Genomic DNA, 27,033 nt, shown 5'->3' with positions numbered 1-27,033 from the left:
GGTGTGTCCCTTTGAAAAAACACAATGTAGGTTTAGTTATAAATTGTTGGTTCTCTGTCTTCTCTGTATTTGAGTGGCTAGTGAGTCACCTTTAAAGGAGCAAGTGCTTCACTTTGGTTGCATTATTGAGAGAATGCATTAAAGAAACTGGGCGCAAGCTGGGCCATGCGGTCTATAAATGTATATCAGCTTGTGAATAGTCTCCACATTGTCCCACCCCAAAAACCAAAGCCTGGCTACATTTCTGCCTCAAAGTGCCTTCTGGGCTTCCTGGATTTGCATGACATGTTTCAATTATGGGCATCTTCATTTTTTCCCCCTTCATTTGGATAGCAAAACTCAGTTTTTCCCTTTGTTAGCATTTTTCATGAATCATTTTGCTTCCAAATTAACAGCTAGTTGCCTAACAAAACCAAACCTAATAAGAGGTCCATCTCTTTTGCATTTTGACACATACGCTTGATTTTTAAAAAGTGTATCTTCCGTGATAATCTTGATTTTTTTTCTCTTCATTGAAAAGGGTTTCTTGATGACAGACTAAAAAGTGTTGGCAAGTCTTTGTACTGCACAACATAAATGTTAATCATTAGAAGGAACTTACTTAAACAAGAACAAACTCTCTGGTTTTGCTTTCACTCATTTAGATGTTTATCTCATCCTGTCCTGCTTAAGGGCCAGCTGTAAATAAATAGCATGTGGTAAGGTAAAAATCCTAGAGAATCCAAGATAGATTAAAGTCTCAATAAAACAGGGTATCTCTCTCTCTCTTTCTCTCTCTCTCTGTGTGTCTGTTAAAATCAGTTATAGTATGCATTAAAAATAAGCTGGTAACTAAAATATCATTTATGTTGCTGACATTGTAGCAACTAGTGAGCATACATTTGCATTCATGAAACATTTTCAAAATAGAAAATAAACTTCAAACTGTTTTTTAACTTTTTCTTTCTTTCTTTCCTGTAATCATCTTGGTCACTCTATGCAAAGAGATCTTGTAGCACCTTCGAGATTAACTGAGAGGAAGAAGTTGGTAGCCTAAACATGTGAAGATTAAGTCTACTTTATCAGATACATGGAGTGAATTGGGTGATAATGTTCAGGTTGTTCAAGTTATTGAAAAAAAAACAAATTATGAAAAATAATCATAGTTTAAACAAACCACAATTCTACCATTGTTTTACCTTACAGGGAATGGTGGTTTGTTAACTACCTGACAAAGTTTCTTATTTCTTCTTGTCTGTAAAGGACAATATGGGACTGTATTCCCACAGATTTCCATGTTTCATTCCCTTAGCAGAAAACTATAATTGCTTGTTATGTTTGAACTATGCTGTGCTCTATGGAAGGAAGTTGATCTGTAACCTTGTCTTATGATGTATTAAGTACCTTTTGTTGCATTCTGATACTAAACATTTCTGTACATTTCTGACATTAGATCTAGTTTACTTGGTAGTTGTAATGCAGAAATTTCCTTAGATTTTCCAGTCATCTCTCTGTGAATTATCAGCTAACATTCTGCACTCTGGTTAGCAATTCTGAATAACAGAATTCTGTTGTTGTTGTTGTTGCCGCTGCTGCTGCTATTGTTGTTGTATTTTGAAATGAAATGTCATAAGTAATTTCCATAGTTTTTTCAGTTATGCCTTCAGTGTTGTTATTTCAAGTTTGAAAATGAGACTGATCCTTATAACCTAGCACAAATTTATTCTGAAGCATCTTATTTTGCATTTTCTTAAATGGTGATGCTTGCTACCACAGAACCCGCAATAGCCATAGTGGAAGCAGAAGTCTTAGAAAAAGAACATGTTAATAATAGGCAATGTTCTTGGTATGGTGAAATGGGCTTTAAATAGCAATGACATGTACTGTGGACAAACTATTCTCCCCATTCCTGTTGTGGGAAGGAAGCCAGGTTACTTTTATTCCTGAATTTTTCAAACCATGCAGCCCACTTCTAAACTTGCTTACTGTCGAGTATGTGAATAGGACTGGTGTTTTATTCATTTCCATAGAACTCTGCCATGAATTTCTTGGCTTAGAAGTTTCAGCTTTAACCTTGATATTCTGCTCATTGTTTTATGATCATTTGAGGCTTGCTATGCTTGCACTTTTTTCACTGGTTTCAGAACAGTGTTTTCAAATGGTATATTCTGCCTGGTACTAGGAAGAGGATCTATGCCCTGATTCATATTGTGAAATTAAGCAAGTTATGCTTCAGCATGCCAAGTGGGAAAACAAAAGCAAAACAATGTTCAGTTTTCAAGGTTCAACAACAATGAGGGCATCATCTGAAATGCCAGTCTTTTTTTTCTGGAGTGAAAGGACCTGTTTTAGGGTGCATTTTGAATGAGAGTGGTTGTAGTAAAATATTGTGTTTTTAGATGTTTCTAGCAATTGGATGATAATCTATGTATATTCTAATGTTCACTTCTCTAGACACTGAGGAAGTTTTTAACAATTTTGGTATACAGTCTTGGTGCTCCACATTTTTAGAGTGTGAAAGATTCCAAAATTATTAAAGCATTATACCCTATTATATAAACAATTTTACTAAAAGAAACTAGCTCACAACCTTTCTATTTTTTCACTGTAACTTGGTGCATATCTTGGAACTATGGCTTTTGAATTTGTTTTGTGAACTCTATGCTCTTACTCCTGGGAAACACCAAATATGCCCATGCCCAATGTATTTTACGAGTTAGATTATTTTTAAAAGCCATCATTTATTAAGGAAAGTGGTTTCAATTTTCAAATTAGTGTGCTACTTTTTTACAGGTCAGTGCTGTCCATATTTGTTAAAACATATAAAAGTATACCACTATGATGAAGCAATTGAACCATCCAAAAAACTGAATATCGTAATGAGTTAACAATAATTTTTAAAACTTATTTTTAAGTTTGTTCAAGCTATATTTCACTCCAAGAAGTATAATCATTCAACATCTATTTATGGTTTTCCGTGCTATACAATCCAGTTTCAAACATGATTATGCGGGTCAGTAACCTTTCTGTAATGTATTATTTATCTTTCCTAACTCTTTATTAATTGCTTTTAAAAATGTTTGTTTAGCCAACAAATACTTAAGCTACATTTCTTTGTAGTTAATCCATTGTTGCCACTGAACTTTGTATTTAGCTAAATAATCTTTTACACAGACTCTTAAAACAATGATGGATTGTGTTGTGACATAGTGTCCGTTTGTATCAATCGCTTCTTCTTATATGCCTTTGAAGATACAACTCAGATTGTTTTGGGGGAGAGAACCCTAATCTAATTGTATTACCAAGATTGTCATGTGTTAGGATTTATAGAAGGTGATGGGTAAGAATAAGATCTTGGATTTCCTTGACACAAAAGCTTATTGCTTATTGAGCAAAATATTTTGATTGCAACACACGACTGAGGAAAATAGCTAATTAATTGCACTACTTCTTAGCAAATGCATGAGAGAGAGAGATAATTCACATGCTTTTTTAAGAAGTGGAAATCATACCATTTTTCCTGGTTCACAAAAGGAAACACAATATGAATACTTTACAATATAAATAATTTAAATAGGCAGAGCCTCTGTAAAAAGGGCTATATTCTATTAGATCCTGGATCTTGTTCCTTTACTTTTATTGTCTTAAGGTGCAGAAAAAAGTTCTCTTCCTTTTCTTTCATTTTTTTTTAATTGTGGAAAATCCAACTCTGGAAATTTTCTTCAATTTAAATGGCTTTACATGCATAAAACTGATATGAGATTCTTTGAAAATCTCTCTCTCTCTCTGCAGTTGTGAAGAGTGAGAAAACCATACTACAGTATTTATAATTTTAGTTTATTACTACCGTTTCTAACCCACAAGTATATTGCATTTTCTCTTCCTTCTTTATGTGTTTAAAAGAGGAACACACAGAATATTTGTACAGAATATTTTGTACAGAACGTACAGAATATTATGCTGTAGCTGACGTTCTTGCACTGAGTGTGAGGTTAGAGTCAATGGTCTATGGAGCCCCTTCCAGCTTTATTATTCCAAATTGTCTTGTCGTCATCAACAAAAGGTGTCATGATGACTGTCAATCTACCCCTCTGAAACAAAAGCCAAATGCTATTCTCTGAGATTTTTTTCCTCCTTCTTTAGAGCAAAAAGACTATGAGCAGCTTTTTTCTTCAACAACAGCAATACTGAAAAAGTATTTTCCACTCAAATGTTTGTGTGCAATATATATTTATCCAAAACCAGCTTGCACAAAAGTACTCAATTTTTTTTAAAAAAAGCCACAAACAAATGTGCTAGGATCCTTATGATTTCACTCAGCAGAAATCAAACTTTTTTTAAAAACAAACAAACAAAAAAAACATTTCCATGTGCAGGAGTGAAATAAGTGAAGATTTACATTCTGAATTTAACACAGAAAAAGTCTGAAAAAAATACAGAGGTTGTTGTTAAAATCTGTTATTTAGTTGACTTGCAGTGAAATCCAATGCACCCCTATTCAGAAGCAAGCACCACTATGTTATGAAGACTCACTCCCACACAAGTAGAGAGAGTATTGCAATCTGACTGATGGCATAAGGAAAAATGTTTGAGAAAGTTATTATGATAGGAGTTTACAAATATTATCTCTGTAGAATAAGAATTGCCCTATCACTTAAATTCATGATACAAAAAGAAATCCATAAAACTTCTGCCCTTGGCTCTAAATATTAAATATGAGAAGAGAGTCCTAGGTATTTGCGTGCTTATGCATTAATAATTCTTATTGATTTATGTCAGTTGCGAAACTATCACAATAATTTTATCATTCTACTGTGATATTGATTCCATCTCCCTGGTTCCCAGTGAGAAATGAATGGACCTTTATGGAATCATTGATTACTCGACAGCAATCAGATCAATATGCTTATTGTGAGAAATAGCAGAGATACCATTGTGTGGATTTTTGTTTGTTTTTAGTGGGCATAAAAATGTGTATTTTATTGGATCTATTTTCAACATTGATTTCAGAGTTTAAAAATGTACTTAACTGAATTTCCAATTTACATTTCAAACATGTCTCACAATACACAATCTGGTCTTTCTTGCTGATAGATTAGAAGACTGTTAAAAAGCTCGAGGTTATCTGTGAAAGAAAAAACACACACACCCTAAACTTTGCTTGAAGTTGAGGATTCCCCCACCCCATCTAATCAGTTTATACCACCCAGAAACTCAAGATATGCATAAATGAATTACACAGAAAGTAGAAAGGCAAGGCCTGGGGTCAGCATTAATTATTATAAGTGTCACATTATATTTCCAAAGTCTTTGAAATTGTAGTTTGAATCTTGTTGCAACCTTCACCTGTGAATATAGTTGTGCTCAACTTTCAGGCATGTTGGAATGGATGGGAACTGGAATGTGTGCAGCTGATAAGGACTGTTTTATTTTCACACTGCTGAAATTAACTTGGAGATAGATACTTTGCTTTGTTTTGGTCTGATTTCTGTCTCTGTGATAGTTTAACCACAACTTAGAAGTAACTCACTGCAAATAAGATGGTAATTAATTCTCATTGGCAGAAATGAAGACTTAACTAAATTATGTGATGCCTGTAATACAAATAGAATAACTTTTTTGTTGTAACTGTAACTATTCACTTATATTTATAGTTACAAGATGGGTGACCTCAGTCTTTAGAGAGATGTTGTACCACAAGGTAGTAGATTGCAGCATTTAGAAAATATTTGATTGTTTTGAACAACAAAATAATATTTATACAACAAACAAAATAATGTTTGTGATATGTTGTGTCCATAACTGACTATTTTTATGGGCCTTGAAACTGTAATTGCAACCTATTACTTTTTGAAGAAATATTGCAAGCTCTGTTTTTAATGCCAAGCCAAACAAACCAAGACTGTCACTTGTAAAGGCTCATTCAGTAGAAGCAGACAAACTTATTCCTCTTCATTTTCCTTTCTTTTTACAGTTAATCTGCTGGATTCAAAATCAATTCAGGGAGAGCTGGGCTGGATTTCCTACCCATCACATGGGGTAAGTTCATTAATCTGTAAAAGGGGGAAATAGTGCTACAGATCCATATACCTGTTAAACATAGCCCCTCTCCCCCACCTCTTCGCAGCATACAAAACTAGATCAGGGTGGTTTGTGATGGTATTTTCTTTACTTCTAATATGACAATTTAAGACTTATCCTCTGTGCCTTTACATATATAGGTTCATATTTATATGGACTAGAATAAAACAAGATGCAGTAGTGTCCCAGTCTCTCACAATTTGTATGCATTTTCCATGCATATTTATTTTCCAGATATACATGCTTCTGGACACATTTTTTCTGATATAACCTTTTATATGCATGTCCTACTAATTGAAGTTTTATGTGTGTATTTTTTCAAATGTATGCATATTGGATGTTTGTTTGTTTAAAATGTGTGCATAGTTTTGTCCACATTTTGCTGAAATTTAGTACAAGTACAGAGGTAAAGAGCAGCAGTTTTCTTCGTACCCTCAACAAGCAAGAGTGTCCTGATGTGGATGGCAAAGACATATGTGGCACTCAGAGGACATATCTATGTTATAGACGAGGTTCAATAGCTGATCTGTCTTTCTAGCAGACTTTTAAATGGAAAGGTTAGCATCAGCTTTATTCTTTGGAGAAATGGCACAACATGGATATTCTTTGGCTGGAATCCTTTTAGTGATATATGTACACATAACTTAGGCCCTTATCACACGGAGGCACTTACCATTGCTAAAATGTCGGTAAAACGTTCCTGAAGCATTCCTGAAGCATGAAGATGTGATAGCCGGTTGTGCTTCTAAATCATCATTGAGGTGTACTGCTTCTCTCCCATCCTCAAAGTGTTCATAGAGCAGTCATTTCTTCAATAACAGAAATTCCCGTTATTGAAGAAATGGCTACTCCATGAATATTTTGAGGATGGGAGAGAAGCTGGATGCCTCAATGACGATTTAGAGGTGCGACTGGCTATCATATCTTCATGCTTCAGGAATGTTTTACCAACTGTAAGCCTCCGTGTGATAAGGGCCTTAGGGTTTCATTGACATATGTCTGTGTCTAGACTATTTTGAGAGCTACAGGAAGTTCTCTGGACTTGGAATGTCAACCGAGATAGATGTGAATGGAGGCAGCCAATTCCATAGGGAATAATTGGAGGCTAGGGAGATACATTCTGACTGAGCTGAAGTAGCCACAGTTAGTGATTTTGTTGTTGTTGTTGTGTATATCCAAGTCATTTTTAACTTATGGCAGTCCTATCACAGGGTTTGCCATTGCCTTCAGAGGGGGTTTGCAGTGTGATTTGCCCAAGATCACCCAGTAGGCTTCCATGGCTGAATAGAGATTTGAACCCTGATCTCCAGAATCATAATGCAGTGCTCATACCAGGCTGGTTCAGCTAAAATCAGCATTCTGGTTTTATACACCACTAATTTTAAAGAGGTTTAAATCATCATATATCAGAGCTTGCCTTTTTCTGGCTAGACAAATGTGTAGATGCTCTTCAAAATAACCAGAAAAGGCAATAAGATTACAGTTCTTCTTCCTAGGAGCACTCAGATAGAGAATGACTAATAAAAAACTGGTGGTGCAGTGGTTAAATACCTGTACTGCAGCCACTCACTCACAAACCACAAGGTTGTGAGTTCAATACCAGCCAGGGGCTCAGGGTTGACTCAGCCTGGCATCGTTCCGAGGTTGCTAAAATGAGCACCTAGCATGTTGGGGCAATTAGCTTACACATTGCACTTAGGGAGTGCTTAAGTGCACTGATAAGCAGTATAGAAATGTACTTGCTATTGCTATTCTTCTGCTGTGCCTTCTCCAGCAGACTTTCCTGGTGGAGAACACACATCTGGATTAAGAAAGGCAGCAGTTCCCCTACTGCATGTTCTTTAAGCCTGTTCAGAGGGAAGACCAGGGGGAAAGGCAGCCTGTCTCCTGCTGTGTCCTTTCCAGCAGGTACAGAGGAAAGACCAAGAGTACAGCCAACACATCTCCTATTGTTCTGTTACTTTGCTATGTGAAGAAAGTATTTATTCATTTATTTACAGTATTTATACCCAGCCCTTCAGCACTAAAGGCTCTCAGACTGGCTTACAATTATTATTTTAATTAGACAGTCCCCTACCCTCAGGCTTACAATCTAAAAAGACACGATACAAAAGGAGAAGGGAATGATGGTGGGAAAGGGGATCAGGTCCAGCAGTTCTTCTCTCCCTCTGAGGCCTGGACCAAGGCAGATGGACTGGAGAGAGGTCTTTGTTTCTTAATCGAGGCCCGGTCTGATAGTGTCTTTTCACTCCCTCCAGGCCAGAAGATGACAGTTGGCAAGGAGGGAGGGCCCTCTTCTTCAGGCCCGATGGCTTTAGTTGCTCACCGTCCCACCTAAGCCGAGGCAGAGAAACTCCTTGCAGCCAAACCAAAACTCTAAATTCACACTGCTATCTCCACCTTGCACCTCCATCTAAGCAGGGAAAGGAAACTGCTTGTTCCAATTGTTCTAGTCAAGATCTGAGTTTCTTCTTACCTCTCAGGCTCACACTACTAGGCAGACAAAGGAAACTCCTTTCTATCAGTTATGTTCAAATGGCAGTTGTCCATCCTCTCAGCCAGTAAATGACCATGACAGTGTCCTGGGAGCTTTCTGGGGATACTAAAATGCAGTATTGTATATGGGTAATGTTGCACCTCACAAACATTGATCCAGGATTTCTCCTTGCTTTTTAGTTCAGTTATTCCATGTGAGAGGAATAGTTCAGTTTGCGTGAGAGTTCCTTATGGAACAGGCAGATCTGGGATAACTGATTACGTTGTTTTACATTTTTTGAAATTATATATTTTTTTACTTTCAGAAACAGAGAGGGCAAGACACTAATAAATCTTTCCTTTGATGATTTTCCCATGCTGCAAAGTGGGACTAATTTCCTCCATTTTCCCAGCCAAACTCTTAGGTAATTGCCTGAGTTTTGGTGTAATTTTGCAGCCTTTTAGTTTTCCTCTTCTTGAAGGCACGCTTGTTGTGCTTTATCTCTCTGTTGAGCTCCCTGGCCACAAATGGGAACAGCAACTAGAGACAAAGCAGCTGGCATAGGTTTGAAGGAAAGCATCATAGGCAACATAAGGAACAGATATGCTTTATTAACCCATTACAAAGACTCCCATGTATCATGCAGCAATTTGGTTAGCCTCCGGAAGCCTGTTTTGACCTGGAAACATTTTAGTAGTGCATGCTTTTCCTATCTGTTGTTCCTCCTTGGCATCAGAGTTAGGACTAAATCTCAGGACAAATGCTCATTTTCTCAAAACTTTAATGAACTGTGTGTGTTCTATAAACTTCATTTCTCTTACTAAGAGAAGGAAAGTGTGTGCACTGCTACTTACACCGAGTTTAACAGCAAAATATCAATACATTTTAATAGAGCAGAAGTGTAACATTTTACAACTGAAATGTACTTCTGAAAAATTGTGGAAGGAGTAGTATTCAGAAAGTGAAAAGAAGCAGGCAGGAAAGACAATATTTTCCTAGCATTTTACTTCTATATTAATTAAAACTCTGTGGAATCTACATCTGTCTGAAACCTAACTAAAATATGAACTTAAACTTCAGAGGGAAAGCATTATAATAAAGATGTCACATCATATTGAAACATAGCTAATAACACTATGGTGATTTATAGTGCCAAAGTTAATAGAGCTACACTCAAAGCTGTGACTCACAAATGAGGGTGTTGGTATGATGCCAGCCAAGTTCTAAGACGTAGCTATATATCCCCATCACAACCCATAAGTGTCAATATGCTGAGGCAGGTTACTCTTATCAGTATAAAAAGTCTCCTTTCCTGTTCCCCCAGCTCTCTTAGAATGTATTCCTGCTCTCTTTGAATGCATCCAGTAAAGATCTTTCAAGTACCTTATTTTATATGCACTATATACAAGGGGTTAATTGTGGAGAAGGGAAAAGGCAAGTTTTTGTTTGACTGCTTCAAGATTCTGAAGTTATTTTTTTCATTACAATAATCTGACCTGATTTTCAGCTATACAAAGTTCCTGAATATTCATTTTGTGATTTACCCTCATCTGTATTCACAAATTTGTGTTCTGCTTGATAACTCTCCAGTGTCAGCACTTTAACCTGGATTCAATATTATCATCCTCAAAGAATTTCATATTTTATCCTATTCCTCCCCCGCACCTATCCCACACATTCATAATGTTATCATTTGTAATACAATGGTTATCTGGTCAAGCTCATTCATGCCTTTGGGGAGTCTGGACTGTGCTCTCTCTCTCTCTCTCTCTCTCTCTCTCTCTCTCTCAAAAAAACAAAAACAAAACAAAACAGAGAAACAACTATTAAAAAGTGAAATAGCCCCATTTACTTCTACTTGATTACAAAGTCCACAGAGACAATATCCTGCACCAACACCTGCATTTGCACAATTTTTATACTGTCAATCATTCAAATTTGTGAAAGGGTCTGGGAAATGAGAGCCATGTAATCTTTTCCAAGCACATTATTGATATGCTGATTAAGCATAACGCAACTGATTATTAGCTGCAATTCACATAAATTATAGCAGTACAGATGTAGGATAAGAGGAGAGAAAAAACAAGTCTTTTCAATCAATAATACAGATCTGAGCACATTTATCTAAGATACAAATATTGAAGGGGAATTTACACTTTACTTATTCATATGATCAATTGCGATAGTTCCAATTCAGTTTGTTTAACTACATGTCAGCTTCTATGGCTAGAGTGCACACCAAGGGTCTGCCGTATGTGCATGACTGCCACATTCACTTCAACTGTTCTGTGTGGACAAAGAGACCAAAAGGATGCCCCCCCCTTTTTTGAAGAGAAAAGACAGCCGCCCGACTGAGCGGGCAGGCCGTGTTGCCGCCGGAGCGGTGACGCAGGCTCGGTGGAGTGCCCCAGCATGCTTTGCTGGGGCATGCTTGCTGGCGATTGGTTGCTGGGGGAGGGAAAGGGAGGTACTTCTGCCTCTGAAAGGCCACTCTAGGGGCCGGATAGTCCCTCTCTATGGCTGCCTTGGTACTCCAGGGCGACCGATTGGTTCGGTTGCTCTGGGGGCGGGGCGACTCCCTTTCCAGCAACCCCCTGGGCATGGCCTATTTAGGCCCAGTTGCCCAGTGCACAGTGCCATTTGCTGCTTGGCTCTGCTGGTGTGTAGAGCCAAGCTGAGAGGAGCAGGAGGCGAGCACAGAGGGCTTTGCCCTCCCTCTTGGCTCTTGGCCCGGGTCTGGGCTGATTTGGAAGCTAAGGTGAGTGGGCTTGTGGAGGGTGGCATTTGCCTCCTCCTAGTGTTGCCCCTTGCCTCTCCCCCGCTTGGGTGGTTTTTTTTCCCGCCTTTTTTTTGGCAGGAATAGTTGCGCCCACCATTTTGTTTTGGCCTGGTGGCCATTTTGTTGCTTCGGCAATTTCAGGCCTGCTGGAGCCCTGCACTCTTCTTTTGTAATTTGTGACTGTGTTGCCTGGTGGTTTTAGTTGGAACAGAGCTCTTGGGAGATGCTTCCAGATGGGCTCATTGACAGTTATCAGTGGGGTGCCCTCCCCCCTCCTTTTTTGTAGGCACACTCTCTCAGCCTCAGCTGAAGTAAGTTTTTGAACTTGGTTTATTTTGCCTGGTGTGGTTTTGTGGCTTGCTTTTGCTGGTTCTTTGGACTTATCAGTATGCCTCCAAAGCCACCTCCTGTGCCTTCGGCATCCAGGCCTGCTACTAGGGGTCAGTCTGGATTGCCCAGAAGGTCATGGGCTGGCATGGCACGGACACACAGAGCATCCACTCCCAAAGGGACACCTGTTGCAGAGCCTCCCGCAGATTCATCTCCTTCACTGCCTGCGGAGGCATCTTCACTTTCACCCAAGATAGTCTCCAATTTATCAACGTCCATTGCTGTTCTGATTCAGCAGGCTACAACTTCCAGTCAGCCTGCCACTGCTGTGCCTTCTTTTGTTCCTGCATCTCAGATGGCGAGGGAACCAGTGCCCAGCTCCTCAGATTCGTCCAGTTCCAGTTCATCTTCTTCTTCGTCAAATGATGAAAGGGGGCTTGGAGCGTCGTTATTGGCTGATCGGCGCAAGGAACGGAAGAGGAAAAGGAAGGCCAAGAGGAGACGGCAAATGGCCCGTTTTGCGGGGTCCGAGCAACCTGCAGTTGCAGGTGGACCTCGACCTAATGTTCCATGCGGGAGGGATGGTTTTTGGGTTGATTATGCCTTGGTTCCTGGCCTGCCTCGCTGGGCCATCATGAGGTGTGCCTGGCGTCCAGGACTCCAGGGTGTGTGGGTAGATCCACAGATGAATGATTTACCTATTTGTGCTCCAGGTGAGCGCCCTCCGGGAGCTCACTTATCTAGCAAGGTTAGAAAGCTCATTCTTCGGGGATGCTACGTGGATGTCTTTACCCTCCTCCAGCCTAAGGGCAAGGAGGCTATTGCTGTTACTTCGACGAAGAAGGCCAAGAAGGAGCCCAAGGTTGCACCGTCTGAGCACACCTTTGCTAACTGGTTGGAGGGCTTCACCATCTTTAAAGCAGTAGTCTCTATGGCCTTCCCTGAGCGAGCGTGGCATTTAGACGGCCATTTGCTTAATGTTCTCAGGGCCAAGGCTTTTGCGGGAGACACAGCGGCTATCGCCTACGATGCGGCATTCAGGCAGCATGCTTCGCAGAATTCCAGGGAGCATTGGGACCTGCTCCACAATGAAATTTGGCTGCTGGAAGTAGGCACTCGGGCTGCGCCACGAGCACTGTCCTAAGTTTCATCTCAATTTGCTTATAAGGGTCTGTTGTGCTGGGATTTTAATGTTGGCAAGTGCATACGCACCCAGTGCAAGTTCGATCACCTTTGTGCCTTTTGTAGAGGCTCACATGCCAGGTTGTCTTGTCCTGATGCTCCTTCCTCATCGCAGTTTTCTCGGGCCAGGCGTCCTGCCTCTCCTATTAATCCTGGAGTTGGGCTTGCTTCCAAATACCTGCCATTGGGAGCTTTCTATTTGACCCTGCTCTGGGTTTGCAATGTCAGTTAATTCCTTGTATTTCCCTTACTTCATGGGAATGGTTTCCATGTTTTCCATTGCTGCTTGTGTTGTTAAGATTGCAGCTTATTATTGTTTGCTAATTTCTATTTTTCAGTTGTGACAGTTGGACAATCGGCACCAGCGTTTTGCCGTTGATTCGCTGCCTTGGACGCGAGTGGAACATGCTGTTTCCTTTCAATATGTCCTTTTGGACAGGATTGCAGGCTGGCTTGGCAGCTTCCTCTTGGACTCCTGCTTTGTGCGCTTTGTGTTGGTAGGGTTGGCGGCAGGCGTTACTGCGTAACTGCCTTTTGTGGCGACAGCAGAGGGTCTGGATCTGGTGGTCATGGTCTATATGGTTGCATAGCACTGTATCGGGAGTCCCTATGGGACACGGGAGCAATGAGGACATGCGTTGTGGCCATTGCGGGGGCCATAACGTGACACCGCTTCCCGGTGACTAGGGGATTTAATTTGAATGCAATCACTAGGTTGCATGGATATGAGAGGGCGTTCCATCAGCCCCTAGCTCATCCCGATATCTTGCTGATATATGACTGGCCAGTATCTTACAACAGTGGGTTGTACAATGATCCAGACCTCATGCTTTTGGCCAACCCTACCTTTTGGCTGCTGGTTTTGTGTGAATAAAGTTGTGGCCTTTCCTCCACATATGGCTCATGTCTTATTGTGGCGCTGCCCTCCCAGGCAACAGGGAAGGGCATCACTTGCCCAGGAACTCTTTCTGTTTTTTGGGTCCATATAGAGTGTGTGTGGGAACTATGTTATTGGTGGACTGTATAAGTTGTTAGACTACTTATCATTGGCTACACTGGCTGGTGCTTCTGGGAGTCATAATCCAACAACATACAGAGTACCACATCATTTCAACCCCTAATATTGATCTTTAGACCAGATACAGATTCAGCTGCCTGTCACAGAATTGCCTTGTGTTGAACTGTCACCACATTTCGTACTTCATCTTCCATGCTCAGAATGATCATCATGGTAAGGTTGTATCTGAACTACTAACGGCTACCACTTCATAGCAGAAGAGGTCAGATAAAAGATTATAAGATCCCTTTTAATGATGTACATAATTTATTTTAAACTTATTAAGCTATGTGCACTGTTAACTCCTTTGGCCTGTGAGGGAGTGGACAGGCAGGTTCAGCTCCATCAGGGCTATCCTGAAGAAAGAGTCCTCCCTCCATGATAACTGTCATCCTTTGGCTTGTGAGGGAGTGAACAGGCAGGCCCAGCTCCACCAGGGCTAGCCTGAAGAAAGAGAGCCCTCCCTCCATGATAACTGTCATCCTTCAGCCTGTGAGGGAGTGAACAGGCAGGCCCAGCTCCATCAGGGCTAGCCTGAAGAAGAAGAGCCCTCCCTCCAATCCATCTGCCTTGGTCCAGGCCTCAGAGGGAGAGACTAACCACTGGACCTCATCACCTTTCCCACCATCATTCCCTTCTCCTTTTGTGTCGTGTCTTTTAGATTGTAAGCCTGAGGGCAGCGAACTGTCTAATTAAAAATAATAATTGTAAGCCGCTCTGATAGCCTTTAGGGCTGAAGGGCGGGGTATAAATACCATAAGTAATAATAATAATAATAATAATAATAATAATAATAATTTATTTTGCACTGAAAATGCTCCATCAGGCCTAGCCCAAGTAAGAAGAAGAGCCCTCCCTCCAGTCCATCCATCATTGTCCGGCTTCAGAGTGAGAGAGAGGCAGGGCAGCTCCATTGGGCCTGGCCAAAAGTAAGATGAAGAGCCCTCCCTCCAGCCCATTTACCATGGCCATGGCCCCATGGAGAGACGAACCAATGATCTTGATCCCTTCCCCATCACCATTACCTTATCCTTTCGTGTCATGTCTTTTTAGATTGTAAGTCTGAGAGCTGGGAATTGTCTAATTAAAAAAAATTGTAAGTGGTTCTGAGAGCCTTTGTGACTGAAGAGCGAGGTATACTGTAAATACTCAAAATAAATAAACAAACAAATAAATAAAGGGAAATGATGTGTCAGAAAAGCTTAGAATTAAGCTAGAGCTTGTAAGATCTACTGATGTGTTGTACACAGGCCATTTCTCTTCCAAATGGAAACTTTCCACATCATGGTACCCATATATAAAAAAGATGACAAAGGGGACCCTAAAAACTGCAGACCCATAAGCTTTATTGACATTGTGGCTAAAATGTATACAAAAAACCTATTAGGCAAAATCAAGGATTGGCTTGTTCATAAAAAAACTTATTAGTGGAAGACCAAGAGGGATTTAGATCAGGTAGATCCACCATGGACAATTGTTTTACGTTACACCATCTTATAACAAAGTATATGTCTAAAGGGAAACAACTTTTCACAGTGTTTATTTATCTCAGAGCAGCATTTGACACAACTATAAGGGATATCCTCTGGTCCAAATTGGCATAATTGGATATGGAGCCGAGACTCCTTTATCTACTTAAGGCCCTTCACTCAGATACCTGCCTTAGAGTGCATATTGGAACTAATGGTATGCTGTCTAAGAAAGTCAACATGCATAATTTGGCCCCTATTTTATTTAATTTATAAGTCAATGACATCCCAGGTTTCCTTTTCTCAACAGCGGTCCACACACCAAAGATAGACAATACATTTCTTAAAGTCCTTCTCTATGCTGATGATATGGTTCTGATTGCTCGCACGCAGGTGGGTTTGAGATGGCTCTTACAGAACTAGCTACTTACTGTTCCCTTAACTCTTTAGTCATCAAGTAAGATAAGTCTAAGGTGGAGGTATTTGGGAAAAGGCACAAGAAATACAATAGGTTCCTGGAGGCAGTCGAGCAAGTTAATTCCTATCTATACCTAGGGTTGTCCTTCTCAAATACAGGGAAATGGACAAACCACTTTAGAAGAAACAGAGAGCTACAGCTAATTGCAATGTACTTTACAAATTGATAAATTACAACCATCCCACTAATTTATCCCTTATCTCAAAACTTTATAAGGCTAAAATTATGCCTATTTTGTCATATGGAGCAGAACTATGGGGGTCATATGAAAGTACCCCTTTTGGAGCAGGAACAGAGCTGCTTCCTAAGAAGGATACTTAGAACAGACATGAACACTCTGGCCCAAGCAGTGAGAGCAGAACTTGGGGCCTATTCTATCCAGTGCCAAGTGTTGATAAAAAATCTTTAATTACTGGCTAAAGATCTACAAAATGGATCCAAGGAGACTCCCTAAACTCTACTTAGAAGAACAGTTAGATAATTCGGTGATGAAACTTTTGGGCATGCCAGTTATCTACTTTCCTTGTGCCATACAGCTCAGGAAAACATTAAAACAAAGAGTTTTGGATATTGGTGCCCAAACAGACATAGATTTGCTGGCTGGTTTCTAAATGGGTTAGCCAAAAATAAAACATTATTTGCTTTAGAAAAGTACCTTAGGCTAAACCTAACACAGAGACAGAGAATAGCTTTCACCAGAGCTAAATTTGAGCAACTGAATTCTATGGTAAGAACAGGAAATAGCCTACCATGAAAGAACATGTATCTCTGGTGTTCCAGTTATAGAGGACACTGTGCATCCTATTGTTGTATAGATGCCAAGGAGAGATCCCATTACTTACAACCATTTGCTGACCAACTCATTGAATAACAAGACCAGAGACAGAGAACTGGGTTATAAAATGGGCAACTTTATTAAAACTCAACCTATTTACTTTTATTTCTTTGAGAACTGCAAGCCCAGGGGGGAGAACCTTGTGTAGGAACAGCTGGTGAATGGTCTGTTCCAAGACCAATTCCCCAGCTTCCAAAGGGTGAAAACATCTGAGCCCAAAGGGCAATCCATAATTTGGGTTGCTCCCCGGCCGGCCCTCATCCGGAAAGCCAACCGAAGACTCCCCCACTTAACTCTCAAGACTTAAGTGAGGGTTTAAATCTCAGGCCAGCCCCAAGGCAAGTCTCTTTCCCTTCGTGTTTAGTCTCAAGACATAAACCTCAGTTTCAGAGACCCACCTTCACCCTTTAGGAGGGTGCCGAGGTGTTCACCGAAACGTCTATCTCCCCCCGCCTATGCCATGAAGCCTTTTTATGACCACACCCTAAGCCAATTCTCCAATTAACAGTGTAGGGTAAGCAAAAAGCCCTTGGAAAAACAAGGACAAAAATTCCTACCCGGCCTCGAAGCGAAAAGAATGAATCTCACACTGTTGTCGAGGCGGGAGGGTGGCCCACCAATGAAGGCAAGTGACAGGGAGATCAGGCAGGAGAGCCTCAAGCAGGCTAAGCCCTGCCCACTCCCTGCTAACAGCCGCAGAAGCGCACCATTTTTATTTAAATTTCTGGTCTCTTCAATGAGAGGCCAGCAAAGCCTTCTCTCAGGATCAATAGGTCAGGAGAAGTATTTTGGTTAGAATGACCAACTGGGATCCAATTGTTAAACTGCCCTATTTCCTTTCTGGGAGAATTTACACTTAATATGTTGCACTGCAAAATTTATTACAAAAGCTGTTCACCTGAGAGATCTATTCATCACAAAATGTTGTCCCCTGCCATGGTGATGAGCTTATTTAAACACTCTGATTGAATTTTTTATACTATATCACCTCACTCTGCCAGTTTTATCTTGGAATCTATTTTTTTAATCAAATTTACTCTTTATTTTTTATGTGTTTTCATTGATTTAGTTAATGTTTATAAAAGTTTTAGGATAGTGCTTATGCTTATCTGTGTATGTATCTTGGTATTTTGTATTTTATTGTTAAGATGGTTAGTCAACTAATCAATAAACACTGTTGTTGTGTTGTAATTAATATTGTACTGATGTTTGGGAGGTCAATGCACTCATAAGCCATGAAACTCATTATGTGACTCTGCCTGAATCTTACCTACTTTATGGCCCGTTACAAACGGGCCATATAGTACACACGGAGCGCGTACTAGGGTTAGGAAGGGGTGGTGCTTCCGCACCCCCTAACCCTAGTACGCTCTCCGCACAACCAAAATGGTGGCGGCCATTCCACACAGCCGCCGCCATCAATACGTCATGACTGCGCCACCTCCAAACAAGGCGGTGCGGTTGTGACGTATTGGGGCCGCGCCACGGCACCTATGACGCCCTTTGCGCGACCCCAGAAGGAGCTCCGTTTCGTAGCTCCTTCCTGCTTTGCGTCGTTGGGCACAACCTTCAGACGGCTGTGCCCAGCGATGCAAGGGAGAAAGGGGCCAAGCAGCCCCTTTCTCCTCCTCCCCGCCGCCGTGGGGTGTCCTTGGGGCTTGAAGCCCCAAGGACAACCCTTTCCAGGCTGCGGGAAAGTGGCCTTTTGCCGCTTCCCTACAGCCTGCAAAGCGGCGGATCGGGGCCTCGGAGGCTGCTGGTCTGGCAGCTGAGGCCCCGATACACCGGGGAAAGGGGCAGGTGCAGGCCGCCCCAAACGGGCGGTCTGTAACCCGCCTATGAAATTGTTGTGAAGATAAGCAGGGGAAAGAAGAATGATATCTGTCACATTGAGTTCATTGATGATAAGCTGGGAGTAATAGATCAATAGTAATGAAACAAAGTACCTGTTTGTCTATGAAAGCTATAACTCATCTGAAATTTGTTCTAGAATGTTACAAATTATTTGGGGGGTGTTATTTAAATTACAGTCCTGAGCTTCAATATTAAATTATAAATAGGGCAGCTTTCTGTGGGGCTAGCCATAATTCTTTAGAAAACTGTTGCAGATACCTCAAAATTTGACAGAATGTTTTGGTTGTCATCCAGTAGCAAAGAGGAAATTCTGAATGGAGGTTTCCAAAAAGCAAAATGAAGTGAGAGTCAGCTGAGGTTAAACAATTAATGGGGAAATAGAAGGGAACTCTCAGATTCCTGGGGTTAGAGAGAGAGAGAGAGAGAGAGAGAGAATGAATTAGAAAAAAACGGAAAATCCATGGACCTGTTTTGGGGTATTAGATACAAATCCAGGAAGCATGAATTTCAGCTGCCTACTGATCCATACATGGTTATAGGTGAAGTGCTATACGACTATATGTCCCTGTACATAGGGATAGTCTTTGAGAGTTCTGTATAAGGCAGATGAAGGAAAGCTCTACATCTCTCTCTCTCTCACAGGAATGGGTATATCTGTCTGTCATACTATGCTAAACTAATTTGCAAGATCCCATTAGACATTATTAGCCTCATGCAATGTCTTGTGGAATTGGTTTGGGCCAGTCTACAACTGCCCAAGATGCGTATAGCACAAGATTTTAGGATCAGTTTCAGTTGATGTGGCCTACGAATGTGGACAAAGTGTGTCCAACCAATGTGTCTCTGGTTCTTTGCACCACTTGCTTGAATAAAGCTAGTGCAACAGTTGTGGATATGATGAATGCTTATTTAGGTGAGTGATTAGTGCTTGATCCCAGAAAGAAGTTGTATGCCCTCCTAAACAAAATCCAGTTTGGACTCTATGATCCTTGACTACAACTGGCCAGTTGCAAACATTTCTTTTTTGGGGGGGGGGGGGGGGAGGGAATCCTTCAGAACATTGTGCAGTGCAATCACAAGCACTTTTCAGTTATCTAGAGCCATTTGTGTCTAGGTTCAAGTGTGTCTGGAGACAGACTGGGAATTTGGGTACCCTGAAGGATTATCTTTATTGGGAGAGAGAGAGCAAGCAACAAGCAGTAGATATGTATAGAAATATACAGTATTGCTGTTGTTTAACCTTTCAGCAGTTTTCAATACTACTGAACAATACTACTGAACACAGTTCTGTGGAATGTGGATCAGTTCTGTGGAATGGGAGTTGGGGCACTGTGCTTTAACCATTTCACTCCTAACTATGAAACAGATTCCACAATGTAGCATTGGGAGGTTATTTTTAACCTCCTGGCAATTGTTTTATGGGGTGCCACAAGTTATGAACTTCTTGTCAATGATGTTTCAAAACAAGCTGGTGGGTGTGGTCATCAGGGGATTTGGATCAAAGTGTTATTAGTATGTTGATGGCACCCATCTCTGCTTCTCTGTTACATCAAATCAGGTGAAGCTGTGCAAGTTCTGGATCATTGCCTGGAGGCAGTGGTCAACTTGATGATGACCAATAAACAGAGGATGAATCATTGCAGAGTCCTTCTGGATAAGTGATTCCAATGCCTGTTGTACGCCACTTTGATTGCATGGCAAAAAGCGGGATAAAAATTAATACACACACACACACACACACACACACACACATATTATTTTATTTATATTTTATTTATTTATTTATTTATTTATTTATTTTATGACTGAATGTATATCTTTGCTTTCCTCTAAAATCAAAGTTCAATATACTAAGCTAATAAAGGTATATTCAAAATCTAGAGTTCTGTTTTCTTGTGGTGGTATAAACTTGATTTTATATTCTCCTGTCTTTAGTCATCAATTTATGCATTATGTTGCATTTATGTATTTCTTATTTTTAATAAACTACTGAGAAAACCTCTTATTGGGCTATTAAGAAGTGCAATAAATAATTGCATGAATCTCAAATAAAAGCACATAAATAAGAATGAAAGAAAGGGGTGCACCAGATTTAAAAAAACGCCATACTTTGAGTGTTTTAAACATCCAGTGTCTGCTGGTATAAAATGTCAGTGTGCACCAATGGAAAAATAGTAGTACACTCTGTGCCTCTTAGCAAGGAGTTCCAAAAAGGAGAAGCATCCAATGATGGTGCCTTTACTTGCATCCCCTCCAAAAGTACATCTGATAGTAGCATTATACTTCATGTCCATAATTGTATTTCTGGACTTAAAGAGGATAAATAGACTTATTCCTTAGTAGATATGTATAGAAATATGCTATAAGTTGTAAATAGACAGTTATATGCTTTCTTAACCAACAGTGTGCCTCCTTGTGTAAATCACTGCAAATGGTTTAGTGAAGATCCATTTGCCCATGGGACAGTTGTTAGTTTCTGTCATAAACCTTAGATACTTGTTGGACTGAAGTTGCTCTGTTTAGACAGAGAAAAATACTATACAGGTTTCACACACTAGTTATGTATGCACAAAAATATAGTTACATACAGAGAAAGATGCTAAAATAAGATGCAAACTTGTCTTTGCTAATTTTTGGCATAGCTGACATGCCATAGTAAGCCAAGGATCCACTCTGGTTTCCTATGGGAAAGTATGGGTACATGCTGCCCAATCGCTGCTGCTTGCAGTGGGGGAACAGCTAGATAATCTGAAACAAGCTAGAGCCTGAAAACAAACCCTGGATTCTTTTTCTGGCTTGTTTGGAGGGAGGGAGAGAGAGAGCGCACAAACTCCCACACGTTAACACATCATGCTAAACAAACCACAGTCAGGTCTGTAGTTTGTTTAACTACTCCACTCTGAGGCAGGGCTGATCAGAAAGTAGAGAGGCAGCATGCCAGCGTATCCACAGAATCCTGGTTTACCATAACAGATACCTGTTAAGCATGCTTAACCCCTCACTGTACCTTGCTCTATGACTTGAAACATTGTATGTCACTAACATACCACACACTCTTTAGCCCCATTCCTCTCTCTCCCTCTCTTTCATTGTCGCTATCTCACACTGATATTGAGATAGGATTTTTTACATTTCTTTTTAATCACTGAAAGTGAATGGTTATTTCAATCTGTTTTCCTACTAAATTGCTTTAAATCCAATCATTTGAGCTTAACTGAGTTGTGGCTAAAGTGAATTACAGTATTTAAAATCTGTTTGATGTTGTTTGGCAATCATTTTTCTTTCCTCGCCAAGAGGTTGCATGGAATAAAAAATAGGGAAGCATGTTTATGTAAAAGTGAAGTGCATAAGAAAAAAAAATCAGTTTCACAAGTATGAAATGAGGAATAGCTGGTTTGATAAAAAGGATTTAGGGGCTGAAGTTTGGAAAATAAACATGAATAAGAAACATCAATACATAGTAGTAACCGAAATGACATAACCAAGTGTTGATATGATCTCATTTGTAGTTCTCTGTTTCAGTTTTCAGGGCCAGATAGAAAAAAATGGTAAAAGATTCAGAAAAGAATATGAAGATGAGATGATGCATGGAAGAGAAGTCATTTGATAGAGAGAGCTGAAAAGTGTGGACATGTTTAGGTTAAAGAATGGAAACTGATGCATGGGTATAGTTGTTTTGTTTTCTGAGAGCCAGAACAGACCAACAGGAAAAGCCAGCTTCTAGTACATACAACACATGCCCCCAAGACACCTGAAAACTAGTTTTGTGTTGTCTGGCTGCCCACATGTGGACCAGCTTCTTGTTGCTCTAGTGGCATGACGTTTAGATGCTGCACGCTGCCGGAGTGCCTAAAAGCTGCGACAACATAGAAAAGCCAAGCTTTTTGCCAGCACAAAAAGGAGTGGCTCTTTGCCATTTCTTTTGAGGCTGGTAAAAAGGTATATTGGAGCTGCAGCATGCAGTTGCCATGGCCCTAGTCTGGCTTTCTCAGGGGTGGCTTGAAGCCGTTCCTTTGCAGTGGTTTGTTCTGCCCCAACATTTGAGAAAAATTGCCCAAAGAGGGAAGTTTCTGCAACAAAATATATAATAGAAACTAGTATGATCCTATGGATGTGTAGAAGAAAGCCGTAGTAGGCTCTTTACCTCCTGTTAAGGTATTGAGAGCTAGGTTGGTGTAGTGCAGTGGTCCCCCAACTTTCTGGGGGCTGGCACCCCCTCTCTTCTAGAGAAACAACCCTAGTGCCACCCAAATACCCTATTCATGATACTATGTCAATTGTTCTACTGCAAATTTAAAACAACAAATTTCACTGGCTGCTCCCTTTGCACACAGTCAGCTTGGAAGAAGTAATTAAGCAACTGGCTGAATAGCGAATAAGAAACTTGCCTGTGACAGCCTTGTGGTAAGGGCCAGCACAGACGAAAGGCTTCTCAGTTGCTGCTCTACTGGCTTCTTAGGCCCAATACAGACAGGCAAAACGGGTCGTGGCGGTGGTGGCGATACTAGGGTTAGGGAGTGTGCACCAACAACATGCTCCCTAGCCTAGTCCGTGGCGGCAGTGGCATCATGGCGGCTTCCCATCCAAACATGGCGCACAGGGAGTGGTGTCATGACGGCACCACTTCCTGGTTGCGGTGTCGCAAGCTTCGTTCCCATGCGGCAACCAGACAGGCCCCTTTCTCCCATGGCTGCGCTTGTTGGGGTGTCCTGGGACATGAAGCCCCAAGGACACCCCTTTTCAGAACCATGGAGAAGTGGCATTTTGCCGCTTCTCCATGGTCTCGAAAAGTGCTGGATTGGGGCCTCTGGGCTGCTGGTGAGGCTGCTCTGCCCCCAACCTGTCGTGAAAAGAGGTGGGTGCAGGCCGCCCCTGAAGGGGTGGTCTGTACCGCACCTCAGTTGCTACTTTCTTTGCACCTGGTCACCATCACAGCCGCAGCTATGTAGGTGGCTGCACAGTGACATAGAAGCCTGTCACCTATTCTGGCTTTGTCACAAAGGCCAATGCAAGCAAGAAGCTTCTTGCTCACTACTCAGTCAGATGCTTTATCACTGCTCCCAAGGTGACTAAGTGCAAAGGGAGAAGCTTCTCCTTAGCAAGGAAGAACTCTCAATCCTTCTTTATTGAGGCAGAGAGAGGAGTAGCTGGTGTGTGTATAGTGGCTACATGATCTGGACTGGAGACCTCTCACCTGTCTGATGAAAGGAGGCAAGAGTAGGCTGGAGCATGCAAAACTTAAGCAGGGTCTCAAACATGAAACCTCCTTTCTGACTGCTGCATGCTCTAACTCTGGAGCTTATCGCACAGGCCCTGGGGAACGCAATCAGAACAGAATGGAAGGGGGCAGGAAGGGAACAGAACAGGGAAATCACCCAAATTACCGCACCGATTCTGAACAGTTCTTGAAAATCAATCTCTGTGGGCCAGATGTGGGATGGAACGGGGACTTCAGGCGGCATTGGCGGTGTTTTCCCATGCTGTAATATGAGTGATTCCCATGTTCTGTTCCTTTCCCACCCCCTTCTGTTCCACTCTGATTGCATTCCTCAGGGCTCTGTGCACCAGTCAGTCAATCTGTCACAAAATGGAGCTGCTCCAAGCAACAGAAATGATGTCTTGAATCCAACCTTCACAAGAGTTTCCTGCCACTACCAGTGAAAGATATGGCTAAAAGAGTGAGCTCGCATGGGCAGGTGAAGAGTGGGAGATACTGCCACATGAAGAGAGGCTCTGTGGTGGTTTCAAGGGACCCTGAAAAGAAGTTTCATGCAAGTCCTACAGGTCACTGGTTTCCCTTGTGTTTCTTACACACCAGTACTTTAACTGAACCCCCCCCCCCCCGACACTCCCCTTTCCCCTCACCACCCCTTGGGTCTTTCTACCACCCATGGGGAATCACTGGTGTAGTGGTTTAAATGTTGGACTAGGACTCTGAGAAACCAGGATTTGAAGCCTGCTCAGCCACCGAAACCCACTGGGTGACCTAAGGAAGGTCACACTCTCTCAGCCTCAGAAGACAGCAGTGGCAAACCTCTTCTGAGCAAATCTTGCCAAGCAACTCCCTTAGGGTAGCCATATGTTGGAAACAACTTCATGGAACACAACAAAGTCAAGGTCCAGGACATCCTGCATATGACAGTATACAAATTAGTGGAGCTCCTTCAGTTGCTTTCAGATTAGGATAGGAAGAAGGAAAATCCAGGATAGGTCAGATGCAGCTGTTTTGTTTTAGGTTGCTTTCCTTTTGTCATCACTGTACCTATGTAAACCAGTTCTACAAGAAAGGAAAGAAATGACTGTATACTTTCATCCACATAATGATATTTGTGGTGGTGGTGAAAATTTTATTTGATTTTTACCTTGCCCTTCCCTTTCTCAGAGTTGCTCAAAAGGTTATAATAGCTCAAAGAAGCATATTATAAAATACCATTTTATCTCAATGTAAACTACTGTTCCTGCTGTATTAATCCTTACCCCACTTCTTATATTTAGTGTTTGTTTTTTAATGTTTCTTTTTTCACAATCCTGTTTCAGATTTTTGCAGCTCCTTACCATCGGCCCTCCAAAAGCAGTTAAGAATATAGCAAGTATGCTGCCATTTTGAATTTGAGGGGAAGGGGGTAGCACTGAAGGACCATCTTATTTAATTACTTATATAATCAATCATTCTGCCATTTGCAAAATAACTTGTTGCAGATTGAGTATCATTTTTCTGTGGTTTCTAGAAAAGTATGTTTCAGGGCTGATGCTGAGGCCTAAATAAAGATTTCATTTAAAACTTCTGCGTATGTTAGAGCTTCCTATTTTTTTCTTTTAACTTCAATGGTTAGAAACAGTATCATTTCCCTTGTGGGTAGGCATTTTATTTCTGTCACTCTCTCAGCATAAATGCAAACCATTTGTGGAAAGTTATCAGAGATGAGATCACGTTAGATGCTCCCCTCCACCAAATTCTCTGAAGAAAAGCTTTACCGTCATCACTGAGTTTCCCACTATTCACTTATGCAGAATTTATTTGCATAAAATGCCGTGGAAGAATATGCTGATGCTTGCATAGAGGGGAGAAAAAAAGGTTGAATGGTTTCTTAAATGCAAATATCAACCACATTATTGGATCATATTTATGAGCTTGGCAGCCCTGGAGGAAATTGTCTTTTGTAACACATATGAACCACAAATATGTGAGATGTAAATTTCTACCGAAGACACCCGTATAAATATCACACTCTTTAATGCTCATAGGATTTTAATTTTAGAGCAAATATAACTGTAAAAATTCCTCCAGAAATTATTTTTTTAAATTACTCCGAGATGCTCAATGAGAAATGCACCCCACCTGTTAGAGTTACCAGAGGTTTGAAAAAGAAACTTTTGTTGTGTACACTTTGCAAGGACTGTTAAAGACTGTCATTGTTTGAGAAAATCTCCGTAACATGTCACAAACATTGAGGGCTACTCCCATATTCACATTGAGGTTAGCCGTTTATAAATGTGCTGCAACTGATTTCATTCCTCAAGATTCCTTGAGACACTGTGATATGGACTGAAAGAACATTGGGAAAGATACATGGAAATCTACACTCAGCTATAAAAAAGTCTGTGTTACTTTGACTATCACTATTTTAATTATTTCATAATTTAGACAAACATATTAGACACATTGTTTCAAACAAGCTTTTGCTACTCCTCCATATAGCTATAACTGACAGTATCTGCATTTTTTTTATAAGCGTGTGTGTGAGAGTGAGTGAGAGTGATAATCCTGGATCATTCTTATACTCATCTGCCTTGAAATAAGGCCACTGCACTCAATATTTTTATGTCACTCTCCTTCTCCCACTCTGTGTATTTGTGTGTGTGTGTGCCTGTGTATGTATGTATGCATGTATGTATGTATATGAAAGTACTCAATACCCAGTTTTTGACTTGATTTGACCCAATTAAACATAGAAGGAACAGCATTTCACCTGTACACCTTTACCTCTTTCAATGCCTCTGAAAGTAAACTGTGAACCTGTCTTTAAAATGCCAACATATTTAAAACATTAAAAGTCATGAAACATCCCCACACAATATAAATAGTGCTAATGCTGATCCTTTATTTTTTTTTTTTTATCTTTTCTTGGAAATCTGTACTTAAAAAAAAAAACCTCCACCATATCAAATTTTATTTCATTCACTGTGAAGGCTAGACTTTTAAACAGAAATCAAAAAGCTTTCAAGGAAGCTTTACAAGAAGATAACAAGATTATTCAAGCATCAACCTGTGGTCCCAAGATCCTGATTTTATAGTTTACAGTGAATTTACAGTGAATTAGAATTACCATTTTTCTCCATAAATAAATACCACTGCTTATACATTTGAGATTTTTTTTCTTATTCCACTGTCATTCCTTCCTGTTACAATTTCATTGGGGTGTAGATAGGGTTGCCATAGCTGAGGACCTCAAAACCGGGACAAATGTAGGACAAGGTTTTAAAATGTAGGACTTTTTTTTTTTAAATTTCCT

At 40.8% G+C, this 27,033-nt stretch overlaps 1 protein-coding gene across 1 annotated transcript in view; it reads left to right on the top strand.

Moving 5' to 3' along the window:
• LOC121917233 (ephrin type-A receptor 3-like) overlaps positions 1–27,033 on the top strand; it is a 294,283-nt gene that overhangs the window by 16,608 nt on the left and 250,642 nt on the right. The window contains exon 2 of the mRNA XM_042442991.1: positions 5,954–6,018. Within this exon, the coding sequence (XP_042298925.1) occupies positions 5,954–6,018 (65 nt within the window). The remainder of the gene's footprint in view (positions 1–5,953; positions 6,019–27,033) is intronic.

This window comes from Sceloporus undulatus, unplaced genomic scaffold (genome assembly GCF_019175285.1).
Source record: "Sceloporus undulatus isolate JIND9_A2432 ecotype Alabama unplaced genomic scaffold, SceUnd_v1.1 scaffold_13, whole genome shotgun sequence".
Taxonomy (NCBI): Eukaryota; Metazoa; Chordata; class Lepidosauria; order Squamata; family Phrynosomatidae; genus Sceloporus; species Sceloporus undulatus.
Note: the sequence above shows the minus strand (reverse complement) of the source record. Positions and strands in the feature narration are given on the sequence as shown.